Genomic DNA, 12,778 nt, shown 5'->3' with positions numbered 1-12,778 from the left:
TATGGATGACATGTGGGAGTGTGATGCAGCAATATGTGTCACAACTAGACTTTGGGTGGATTCTGATGGCTCCTCTGGCCACGCACCAGAACACCCCAGAGCTGTGCTGTAGCTACCCAGAGCCAATGCAGGCTCATCTCTGGCACTTTATTTTCTTGCCGGTTGGGTTTATCTTCACTTCACAGATTCCTGGCTTCCTGTAGAGTTTCCTGGGCACAAAGCAGAGCAAGCACTGGGGCAGAATCCTGTCTCTTCCCTCTTGTTTCTGTGAGCAGTACATCAAATTCCAGATCAATATTAATTAAGTCAATTTTTTTAGAATGTTGCTTAAAGTGACTGAAAAATTGATTTAAAAATACCATTGGGACATTCCTTAGGGAATTTGATCACCAGGACTTGGAGGAGTGTTCCTCACCCTTTCAAAACAAACACTGAATGCCCCTCCACATTCCCCATGTGTGCTGCTTCTCTTTTGAAATGTGTGTAACACTTCAGTTCTTCCCTTCCAAAACCACAGTCTGGCTCAATGCAGTGGTGTAGGATGATTATTTTGGAAGCTATCTGGCCTTATTCAACTCCACTTTACCATGGTGTCTCCTTGTCATCATTATTTCATTGCTGTTCAGCAATGGAAACATTGGTTTAGGGATGTCAGGCATAGGGCACTTGACTGTACCAGCTGCCTGTTTGCCAAAACAAGTGACTCAAAACACTGATATTAATTCATAATGCCTCTATAGTTTGAGTGTCAGTTATCTGATAATTCACCTCTAAATTGTGTGGTATAATTGTGTCTCAAATACCATGGTATTTGAGAACAAATAAAATGTCCCTTCTAGTTATCACAAGACCGCCATCTAATCATGTGAACCCCTCCTGGTGCTGGTGAGGAATTTCAGCTGAAGGCCTTTGACTCTGAAGGAGTTTCTGAATAGTTCTGATCTTACCCAACCTCCTAACCTCGGAATAAAGCCAGTTCCTTTAGGAATGGTTCATATTGTTGTGGTTCCCTTGCTTTTCTCAGCTGTGCTCAGGTGAACACTGAGATTGAAATTCCTCCAGGATATCTCTGGGGGCATTGTTGCATTGCAATTTATGAATCTAAAACTAGCACAGAAATCAGAATATACTGAAAAGCAATAATGGATTTGGAAATGTTTCAAGTATGTTTAGTGCCATAATGATTTTTCCCACAAGCCACACCTCACTTGCTGAACCCCGGGCTTCTCTCAGGATAGCAGAGGTGTTCAAGTCACTGCAAATGCTGATTGTGCTGCTGATAGTAGAAAATCCAAGCTCCTGGTTCTAAGTGTTCAAGGCCAGGCTGGATGAGGCCCTGAGCAACCTGATTTAGTGAGTGGCACCCCTGCCCTTGGCAGAGGGTTAGAATGAGATGACCTTTAAGGTCCCTTCCAACCCAAACCATTCTGGGATTCTGGGATATCTTTAGAACATAAAACTGCATTTCCTTCCCCAGCCCCAATTTGATTAAATTCCAATACCAACGTAGCAATTGTTACCTTGGTAATGGGAAAGGTGCAGGAGGCCATCTGAAACAAAAAACGTCCCAAAATCTGAGATTTAACCTTTTCCTGCTAGTCTAAGTAGTATAATAGTATCCTTTTAGCCATACTGCCAGTGTTTACTACACTTGTCCCTCCAGCTGAGTAGCAGGCCCGATTGTGTTTCTGTTGAATGTACTTGGAAAAGGTGGGGCAGAAAGTTGGGTTGTACTTCACCTCTTTCTTTCGTATTATAAACAGACTAATTATCACTCAGATTATCAAAGCACTTAAAAATCAGAACGGGGCAAATATCAATTAAACGTGCTCAGCTGAACATGCTAATTATGAGATGAAAGTTTTTGTGTATCTGGTTGTTCTTAGGACTGCAAACTGTACATGTTATGCACAACCCTGGTTATTTTGATAGATAAGAGAATACTAGACTTCAGGGTGTGTCTGTAATTGGCAATGAAATTAAAAAAATTATATACCATACACACAGTTATAAACATGCTCTGGAAGAATGGTTACAAATTAATTTGTAGACTAATCTGGAGTACCAGAGAATGTGTTAATTAACTTAATTGTGTTTCCCTTCTGTGCTCATGTTCACCCAGTGAGCAGCAGGCTGCACCTCCGAAGGGACCTGCAAATGAATCACTTGCTTGGAAAGGTTTTTGGTTCAGAAGGCACCTTGCTGTAATAAACACAGTTTTCTCCAGTTTGATGCTGACTTGCAGATGTTTACAGGGTATGAGAGTAAATCAAGTCTTTGGGCTTCCACCACTGGCTCAAGGCACTGAGTCCCTCCAGGGAATTTGAAATGGATATTTAAAGGCTATTTTGGATAAACCCTCACTGGGATTTGTATCATCTGAATTCTGTGGCAATAGCCAGCATCTCTCACCTTGAAAATCACGTGACACTGAAGGCACAGAGTGGTGCTTAGTGGATCATGCCATGTTTTCAAAACTGAGGGTTTCAATCACGTGTAATTCAGAGAGGGAGAAGCACTTAGGCTAATAAGAGTGAAGATAAGACTGTGAGGAAAAGAATCTTATCTTTAAGGAATATTCAGGCCTTACATTTCCAGCAGCTCAGAGCAACAGCAAGGGAAGGAAGCTGTATCAGTTTCTGAGCTATAAAAAGCACAGACCTTTTTCTGCTCCACTGGATTACAGGAATCAATAATTTCACATTTTCAACACACCACCGAAGTAAATGCCTGATCTCAGTCATGTCACCCCGTGGCAGATCAAAGCCCTCAGGATCAAAGAGATTAAAGTAGCACAGGCTCTCAATATATTATTTTCCATTTGAAAAGCATCAATTATATTACTGTAGAAATTCATGTAATGAGTTACTATTAAATTTTTTTACAGGAAAAGTCAGCCCCAATGTAAATAAAAAAATCCCTTTTCTATATGATCCTTTACAAGTACTTCATTCCAGATTTTATCCACAGATTTCTTGATGTTACCTGTTTCAAAAGCCTCAACTCAAAGAGGTTTGAAAGCAAAGCTTTTGTGATGTGGCTCTTATGTCAGTCCCGAAGGATTGCCCTTTGAGGAAGGATATTTGGCATCTCACAGCTGAAGCAGAATGAGCTGATTCACACAGTGCTTTTTCCATCTGCAGAGGACAGGCTGTCGTGACAAGAGAGGGGTGAGATCTGGAGGTAGCTCGGCTTCCTCCGTGCAGGGGAGGGGAGGAGAGCTGCACATGTCAGGCCTGATCAGATCTACGGGGTTATCCCAAACTCCTGCATTATTCCAGCTCCAGGCAGTAACTGCAAAGTTTCCAGGAGGTTAAAATAATACTCTGTGTTGCATCAACTTGTAATTTGGCCTCACACTGCTTCATTTGTGAGGGAGGTGACCCAGAGGTTACGTCAGTCATCTATAGGCTCAATTTTCACTGTATCGTGAATTTGCTACCACTGACTTTTGTCTATAAGGTCACTTTCTTCATATGGAAAAGCCCTTATTGTGTTTCACCATTCATCATGTTTAAGTAGTTTCACCATCACAGAACATCAAAACTTCTTGTAGTGAGCCCTTCAGGACCAGAAAGACCTTGAGGTGCTGAAGTGTGTCCAGAGAAGGGAATGGAGCTGGGGAAGGGGCTGGAGCACCAGGGGCAGCTGAGGGAGCTGGGGGGGCTCAGCCTGGAGAAAAGGAGGCTCAGGGGGGAACTTCTGGCTCTGCAACTCCCTGACAGGAGGGGGGACCTGGTGGGGGTTGGGCTCTGCTCCCAGGGAACAAGGGGCAGGGTGAGAGGAAATGGCCTCAAGCTGTGCCAGGGGAGGTTTAGGTGAGAAAAATTAGAGAAAGTTTCTTCATGGAGAGGGCTGTCAGGCATTGGCACAGGGTGCCCAGGCAGTGGTGGAGTCCCCATGCCTGGAAGTGTTCAAAAAAAATGTGGCCGTGGCACTTGAGGACATGGTTTAGTGGTGAACAGAGTGATGGTGCTGGGTTGACAGTTGAACTTGATCTTAAAGGTCTTTTCCACCCCTAACAGTCTCACAGTTCTATGATTCTATGAAACTTAGCAGTCATTTTCTCTTCTAAGCAAGGCTGAGAAGCTGCTGAAGGGCTTTTGCCAAGTTCCCTCATTCTACTAAAGAAGAAATGACTTGAACAGATTTAGTAAACTGGGACGATTCCTGGCAGGCCCAACCAGCCAGATCCTTTCACAGGGGACATTACTCAGACTCGTTTTTCTGTTTGCTGAAAGTTGGTTTTGCAGTTCAGGCTGCTGGAGCCATCTTCACATGGATCCACACGGGTGGATCCCTGAACTTTGAAGGCACCAACCACATGAACAGCCTGGAGAGAGTTCCTGGGTTCAGTTTTGAATTGGAGCCCCATTATAAGAAAGTATTTCTCTTTGGAAGGCAGGCAGCCCTTTGATGATTGTCAGCATGAGACGAATGATCTCCTGGGTGATGGAGAGGACATTAAACAGGCCAGACCTTGAGAGTTAATAGTTGCTGCTTATTGATTGGAACAACGGTGTGCCTGTGCTTTCAGGTGTGCAGCAATTCATAGACTCCCTCAGCTCGACATCCAGCGTTGGCCACGATGTTGCCAAAACCATCCAAGTTGTCTCCACAGAAGCAAAATGGTACAAGGAGAAAACATTTCCTTTGTCTTGGGAAAATAGAGCCATGAGTTGAGAAATAGCATCAGTACCTGCCCAAGCCACGTTGTGCTTCATCTGTTTTCTCACTTTTATGGTGTATTCAGGGCCTAATTTTAAAGGATTCCAAACAACGTAGAGAAGGCTGGGCTCTGTGGGGTCTGTAACTAGTTTCTGCTTGTTCAATGTGCTTTTATTTTAAGAGACTTAAGTAATTTTCTCATATTTTCTGCTGACTTATTGCTGTTGCTCTGCTTTTCAGGCTTGTAAAGAGAAAATTAGAACTCAACAGGATTTCATAGGAAATATCTTCCAGTGAAAAGTATGGATGCAGCTATTCCAGTACATTGTGTGAATGTATATTAATTTACAAATTTATTATTTGTTGAATTTAATTTTTAGATAAATAAAAAACAGACTTATTCCACTTATGTGTATTTAAAATATATTTTCAGGAAAGACTGACTTTCTTTTTTCTTTTTAAATTTCGCTGCTTCAAATGCTGTAACATAAAAAGATAATTTGAACCTCAAATTTTCTCCAAAACAGTTTTTTTTCAGAGTGACTAGTGAACCAAAAGTGCCATTATTTGCTCAGCTGTGTTTCTTCTCCTGTGCTATAAGGTTTGCTAATCCATTTGCCTTGCAAAGTTTGCTGGCAGAAAACTGGAGCTCAGGCAATGTCCAAAATCCAGAATGGGTCATTCTCTTGCGTGTTTTGGGCCTAATTCATGAGGAAATAATTACCTTCCTGCACAAAAAGATAAAACTGAGCAACAATGTTATGCCTCATATGGTTTGGGTAAAATCTGCTGGGAAGTCATTGCAGCAATGCAACCAACTGCAAATGCCTCCACAGTGGGACTGTCCCTCTCTGGAATGGGAAATGAGGGTGTTTGGTGTCGCAACTGCAGCTCCTTGGAGCCACGGCAGGATCAAGAATAACAATCACGAACGCCCGGATGGTACATGGATACCAGAAACAATATTTTCTCATTTCTAAAATCTTCAGTATCGTGTCCTATGCAGAAAAAGTTCCATGTCTTGACTGTGTTTCTTTTTTGCTAGAGGCAAAAATAATCATACCCCAGCAAGAATGAACAGGTGTTAGTCTAAATATGCACCAGGGGAGGTTTAGGTTGGCTATGAGGAGAATTTCAGCATGGAAAGGGCTGTCAGGCATTGGCACAGGCTGCCCAGGCAGTGGTGGAGTCCCCATGCCTGGAAGTGTTCAAAAAACATGTGGCCGTGGCACTTGAGGACACGGTTTAGTGGTGAGCAGGGTAGTGGTGCTGGGTTGATGGTTGGACTTGATGATCTTAAAGGTTTTTTCCAACCTTAACGATTCTGTGATTCTATAGGAGCCCTTTCTTAGGGTGCCTCCAAGGGAGCAAGGGATGCAGAAAGGAAAGGGGATTATTTTGGGGGCTGGTGGGAATCAGCCTGCAGGTAAGAATGCAGCTTGTGGGGTAAGAGGAGGAATCCATGTCACAACTATCCAGAACAGAGGAGTAGATGTTTTCATTTGATATTTGGTGGTGAAAAAAGGAATGACTAAGTAAACTCTCCATTTGGAGGAGCGTGGGTGTCAATAGTTTAGACGCAAATGATTAATCATAGAATCACAGAATCCCAGGCTGGTTTGGGTTGGAAGGACCTTAAAGCTCATCCAGTTCCACCCCCTGCCATGGGCAGGGACACCTTCCACTATCCCAGGTTGGCCTTGGACACTTCCAGGGATGGGGCAGCCACAGCTTCTCTGGGCAACCTGTGCTAGGGCCTGTTAATGGGAAAGTGAATATGAGAAAAAATTTATGACATCAGACAAATATGGAAACGAGTGTGCAAGCTGATTTTTAATTTAACTAGAAGTTAATATAAATAAAATGAAATAAAACCACCTTATGTTTCTAGCTTATTAACCAAACACTCAAACTCTAATTAAGCCCCGAGCTTTAAGTAGTCAGGAAGAAGGAAGAAAAGGTAGATACACTGAACGAATAATGAGGCAGCATGACAAAGGGGCAGAACAAAAGAAATGGTAGTTAAAAGATAATGTCAAAGGGATAGAATGTTTTCATGGGATAACAGTCTCCTGCTGCTAAATAAATACCAAGGTGAAGTCCAGGCATCCATCAAAACTGAATGTCAAGCCAAAGCTGGTGTATTTTAAGAAGAAAGACATTTATCTGGAATTCTCATAAAAAGACATGTATCTAGATTCCTCATAAAAAGACATTACTCCTAATGCCTAAATGTTTTTGGGTGTTTATCCCGGTTTGATAGATATTGCTGCTATTGATGGACCATCTTTCACGATGGTGTTACTGACTCAGTTGTACACCTGCGTAAGAAATGCTTCCTGTATATATTCAAGCAGGATTAGTTAATTAATTAGTATGCTTAGTCTAGCTTACTTGTGTGCCTGAATTTAGGGATGGTGTTCCTGGAGTGAATCACGACCTGCCAAAATCAGCAGGAGTTCTGCTGCTGTTAGGCGAAATCACTATTTCACCGTTGTTTCCCACATTTTGCTGCTGGTCTGCTACAACTCCTCAGCTACTGGTATCTTTGTTACAATGAGGATGATATTTTCCTATCCAAAGTAGGAAGGATGCGTGGAATCACTTTCAGGCCCTTGACATAAAATCACAGGCAGGGATTGAGTCTCTCCAACTCCCACATTACACCAAGAGCTCGTCCTGCGAGGCCTCAGCCGCCTGTACCGACAGCTGCGGATCTCGGACCCGCGCCCCGCCGTCCTTGCGGCGATGCCGCAGATCCCCGGGGCAGGCGGGTCGGGAGCGCTCCCCGGACCGCCCCGCGCCGGGCGGAGCCGCGGCCGCACCGCCCCTTCCCTGCGCGGCCCGGCGGAGGCGGGGATGTGAGTACGGCCGTGGGCACGGGCACGGGGACAGGGACAGGGACAGGGACAGGGACAGGGACGGGGGGGCCCGGCCGGCCCGGCCGCGGGGCCCGCGGAGCCGCAGGGCTGGGCCGGGGCTGCGGCAGCGCCTGAGCCCCCGCGGGCCCGGCCCCGCGCCCGGGGCCCACCCGGCCGGCCGGGAGCGGCCCTGCCTGGGAAGGGATGTCCCGCTGGGAGCACGAGGAGCCCCTGGAAGCGGCTTGTTCCTCCGGGAGCAGGGCCGACCCCGGGGAAGGGACCAGTACCCGCAGCCCCTGCGGCGCCCAGGCCGCGCTGCCGGGCCCGGCGGGGGCTCCGCACCTGCCCCACAGGTGTGTGGTGGGCCCAGGGCACAACACCTGCCCCCAGGTGTGTCTGTACCTGGGCCGGGGGCACAGCGGGCACAGCACCTGCCCCCAGGTGTGTCTGTACCTGGCTGAGGGCTCCGCACCTGCCCCACAGGTGTGTGGTGGGCCCAAGGCACAGCAGGCACAGCACCTGCCCCCAGGTGTGTGGTGGGCCCAGGGGGTACAGCACCTGCCCCCCAGGTGTGTCTGTACCTGGCTGGCTGAGGGCACGGCCCGGAGCCCGGCTCTGTGTGTGGGCACTGTGCTGCGGGCTCTGCTGAAAAAATGCCTTTGTCCTCAGGCTTGGTTTGGTTTGTTTATAACTCGGTTTTAAAAGGGCGGTTTTGAGCATATTTATGCTGGAAATAAGGGGGTTTCTGTGTCTATTGTTCACCTGACAAAAGGCTCTTGTGTCTTGCTCAGTGCGTTGTGGAGCCTTTTGAAAACTTCAGCTAAATTTCGGGGAGCAAGAGAGCTCTCGGCGTGACTCGGTGACGGGGGTTTGGGGCACAGGAGGAGCCCACAGGTGGTGGAATAGGCTGAGTGTGAGCACAGAATCCCCCTCGCCTTCTGACCCACTTGTGCACACAAGTGTCCACCAAATAATTGGTGATTGTGTTTGTAACTACACAGCATTGCCTGTTCACTGATGGGGTGGGAAGGAGGGCTGTACTGTCCCTCCAGCTGGGAAAGGAGAAGATTGTTGAGAAAATACAATAATTTGGAGGAGGAATGAAGGAGTATGTTGGTTAAGGGATATAGGCATGAGATCTGGACTTAAAAGTGTGTCCTGTGGTTCTGTGCTATGCAGATACAAACCCAAGCCTCTTATTGTGCTCATCTGGTCACAAGATAATCTGTTGCTTCTGGGAAAGGATCCTAGAAATCTTTCCAAGCTTGTATCATGTGTAGGAGCAACATGGTTTGGTTTCTTTAGTTCTGTTTTGATAGACACTTTAAAATGCGAGACCTGTGTTGAAGGTTATGTTGGCTGTGGACTGGATGCACCTTTGAAGGTAGAGGTGCTGGTTGGTGCACTTGAAAAGACAAGGGGAGAGAACCAAATCTGTCCATTATTTAAGTTCTGCAGTGAACTTCACGTGCATAATTCATTAGTGCACATTTTTGAGCCATCAGTTGTTCTATTTTCCCCACTACTGGTTAGTTCAAGACTTTAACTCCCTGACCCTAAAGAGCCGTTGAATAACCAAGCGTTGCCTTCAATAACTGTTGGAAAAAGCATTTTCAGGAATAATTCCCAATGTAAAGTTGGTATTGACAAGGACTCTCATTTATAATTTGGGGTAAAACTAGAGTAACTAATTTCTAATGGTGATGAGTTTGGTTTTGTGCTTGTCAAGGCCCCACAGGACGGAGCTGTACGAGGACCCCCCGTCAGGATGTTGGCCTATCGTGTATTCTCCAGACTACAACATCACCTTCATGGGACTTGAGAAACTGCACCCCTTCGATGCAGGGAAATGGGGAAAAGTAATCAATTTCTTGAAAGGTAAAATTAGAAAGTGCCTCTCAGACCAGTGTTTGCATAAAAGCTGAAGAAAATTCTGTGATTAGTGCAGACTCATGTTGATAACTGCCAATATAATAGAGACTGTATTTCTTCATTGCTCGTTGTGTAGATTTAAGCTACCTTTTTTAATCATATTTGGAGTGCTTTAGTATTTTTGTATAGTTGCAGACTTAAGTCTTAATAAGTTAAATTGATTGCAGGATTTTTGAGGTGGGTTGGATGTCATTGTTGAAGATCTTGTCTATGAAGTATTTAAAAGACTAATTTGTAATGTGAGAGCAAACATCCTACACTAGGGCTTCTTAATACAAAGGTTTGAATCACAGTCCTTAGGAAATGTATTTTCTAGCCTGCTCCATTGAATAAACCCATAGTTTTGGGTTCAGCTCAGTCGTGGTGTCTGTGCAGAGAGAAACTCGTGAAATGTGCCTGGAGATTGAAGCTCATCAAATGATTTGCTCTCCCCAGAGGCAGGAATAATACTAGTCAGAGTAACTAGTTTGGTTCATTTGAGTCAGGCCCAGGGCTTTACAAGACTGTGAGTAAAAAGAAGGAAGAAGAAATGTGAGCATAGCCATGTCTTAGACCATCCTAAAATAGTTCCGGTCTTTATAGTTGGAATGAAGGCATGAAGTGAGCAGAATTTCATTGCTTGGCCTTTACAAGAAAAGTTCCTGTGGGATATTTGAGGATTGTTTCCACCTCTGAAGCGAGCACCAGGATCTTGGCTTTCAGCCCAGCTGAGTGAGGTGGATGTAGCTTGGCATACAGTGTTTTGATACTTGGCTGATTTTTAGTGAATCACTCTTTCTTTCAGTTCTAGGTGAGTGTGTGAGAGCAGTATTTCTTTTAAGTTTCCTCTGGAGGACAGCTCTGTTTGCAGCTCCAGTTTGTCCTTACATTTGAAGCCCAAGCCTGGCTCTCAGTCAGAACACAGACTTGAGTTCAGAATCAGGGAAAGGAAATTCCTTCCTGTGTGAGCTGCAATCTTACAAACAGCTGGGCTCACCACACCTGAGCTGCAGTTTGGGAGTGCAGTGAGTGGCTTCCTATGGCCTCTTTCTACTCTTGCTTTACACCTGGTGCAGCAAGACCTGGGACATTCCTTTGGCTTGTGAAACTACAGGTGTTAATGATGGTTTGCTGCAGGTGTAACTCAGTCGTTCAGCTTGGACTGCTGGCAAATGGCACTGCTCAGGCTGAGAGAGAACTGCAGTTTGTGTAAATCCACTCTTTAGCAACCTCATCCTATTGCTCTGATAGTGTTCAATGTTTGGAAAGAGCTTTGAGCCCCTCTGGTGATGGGCAGAGCGTTTTATGAAGCTTCTCATTATTGCTGTTTAAACCAACTGGAAGATACAGGCAGAAATTCATTAAGGAAATACAAATGTAAGAAGCAGGGATAGAGTCAGGGCCTATAGAATCTTGGCATCTCTTCATTTAAAGTGCAAGCTTGCTCACCAAGTGTAAAAAAAAAAAAAAAAAAGGCTTTTTCTCTTGTCAAGACAAAGATTGTCCCAAAGCCAGGCCTTTATGTGGTCCTAATAACTCCTTCAACTGATAATCCTGTGTAGTTCAGGGTTGCCCTTCCCTCTTTAGGCTGCCTTGTGTTCATTTAACTGAGGTTAAGTGAATTCTAACACACGCTTAGTAGCTGAGTTTTGGCTTTTTCCTCTAACAACCTGAAATAATTAAGTCTTGGGTTCCATGGCAGTTTTCTTAATTAATCAGAACCTTTGCCTTTCTGTTCCTTCTCCGTGGAAAGTCTTTTCCTCCAACTCTTATCCATGTGACGTGTCCACTCTGAAGTGTCTCAGTCTTTCACAGAAAATGAGTTTTCCCACTTGTTTTACTGTCCTTGCTTTGAAAGGAGAAAGAAGCCCCAGGGTAGCCCAGGGTGCTGGGTTTGCTCTGGCAAGAGCTGACCTCCCCTGTTCCTATCAGCAAATCAGCAGTGAACAAGTGTTCCCTCCTGGGGAGGGAAGCTGGCAGCAGCTGGGCTCTGTCTGACACCAGGGCATGAATGAAATGTTCCTCAGGCCTCAGTCAGGAGAAACAGAACCTTGCCAAAACAAATGTTGTTGCAGGTGCTGTGCTTGTATAACACTTCAGAACACAATCTCTCACATTTCCGAGTATAGAATCAAAGATACAGAAGGTTGCAGCCATGCAGCAGTTAAATATCAAAATTTGCCTAGGAAGATAAGCATGATGCCTTATAATTGTTGTTAGCAGTGATCATATGCAAAGTACCACTGTTCTTCTGCACTTCAGCCTTTGAGGTTGGCCCACATCTGAACTTTCAGATGGATGCACTCAAATGTGCTATCTTTGATCACATTCTGAAATCTTGGAGGGACACTTTGTAACTTGCTCTTATAAAACTTTTTAATTTATCTTTTGGTGTTTAAGACAAAGAGCTTGTAGCTGGTCATTGGTATTTCTTGAAATTAAATTGGGGTAGAAGTGTGCCAGAAGTATCTTAATGAAGCTTGTTTGCTTCCATGAACGTCCAAGCAATGATTTTGGTTTAGATTTTGATTTATTAATTTATTCTGCTATGATTTGGGGGATTAAATACTAGTATAAACTGTGGGATTTCCTAAAGCATGTTAAAAATTGATGAATATTTGATGTTAATAGCACCAAGATTTGCCCAGTGTGCCAAGCTGTAAACTGAGGAGTCTTGTGATGCCGTTGTGTGTCCATCCTCTGCCACTACCAGTCTGTTCTTGCAGTTGAAACAAGGAGTTACCATGATCACACTTGCTGTAAACAGTATTTCTCATATACACACTCCCTGAATAACTTACCTGGGACAGAGGAGGTGCATTTGGAGAACTTGCAAATGCTGAGTAACCAGAGTTGTTTCAGCAACAACCAACAGCTGAAGTTGTTCCACCAAAGTCAGAACAGCACCTTTGGCAGGGTGGGGCATGGGGAGTTAAGCCATGGTGTACAATGCCAATTGTTATTTCTCTCCTGTTGCAGAAGAAAAACTAATTGCAGATGACTTGGTTGTACAGGCACGGGAGGCGACTGATGAAGATCTGCTGGTGGTTCACACGAGGCGCTACCTTAATAGATTAAAGGTGCTGTGCTTGTTCCTGTGCTTTTCCAGCAAACTGTCCAGAACTGGTGTCAAAGGCAGTGCATATCCTATAGATTTGTTATAGAATCAACTTTACAGATGATAAATGGTGTATTTGAACAAGGTTGTTACTGAGGGTACTGGGAGAAAACCATAGAAAGAGTGGCTGCTCACACTGTACAGGGGTGGAGGGCAAAGGGGGTCTGCTGTGTTATGGTGGTGGCCTGAAATATTTCAGCAAGGTAAAACGAACATAAGG

General features: G+C 44.9%; 2 protein-coding genes across 4 annotated transcripts in view; one reads left to right on the top strand and one right to left on the bottom strand.

Moving 5' to 3' along the window:
* LOC116792417 (prophenin and tritrpticin precursor-like) overlaps positions 1–12,778 on the bottom strand; it is a 610,102-nt gene that overhangs the window by 537,902 nt on the left and 59,422 nt on the right. The window lies entirely within an intron of this gene.
* Positions 7,472–12,778, top strand: part of HDAC11 (histone deacetylase 11) — a 28,780-nt gene continuing 23,473 nt past the window's right edge. Inside the window, exons 1-3 of one of the 2 annotated variants that reach the window (XM_032699321.1) lie at positions 7,472–7,529; positions 9,259–9,407; positions 12,420–12,520. In XM_032699321.1, the coding sequence (XP_032555212.1) occupies positions 7,528–7,529; positions 9,259–9,407; positions 12,420–12,520 (252 nt within the window). In that variant the 5' untranslated portion in view covers positions 7,472–7,527. Of the gene's footprint in view, positions 7,530–7,786; positions 7,883–9,258; positions 9,408–12,419; positions 12,521–12,778 lie in introns of those variants that run through there. The other variant, XM_032699320.1, reaches the window with a different exon arrangement.

This window comes from Chiroxiphia lanceolata, chromosome 11 (genome assembly GCF_009829145.1).
Source record: "Chiroxiphia lanceolata isolate bChiLan1 chromosome 11, bChiLan1.pri, whole genome shotgun sequence".
Taxonomy (NCBI): Eukaryota; Metazoa; Chordata; class Aves; order Passeriformes; family Pipridae; genus Chiroxiphia; species Chiroxiphia lanceolata.
The sequence above is the reverse complement of the archived record's forward strand: the minus strand, read 5'-3'. Positions and strand labels throughout refer to the sequence as shown.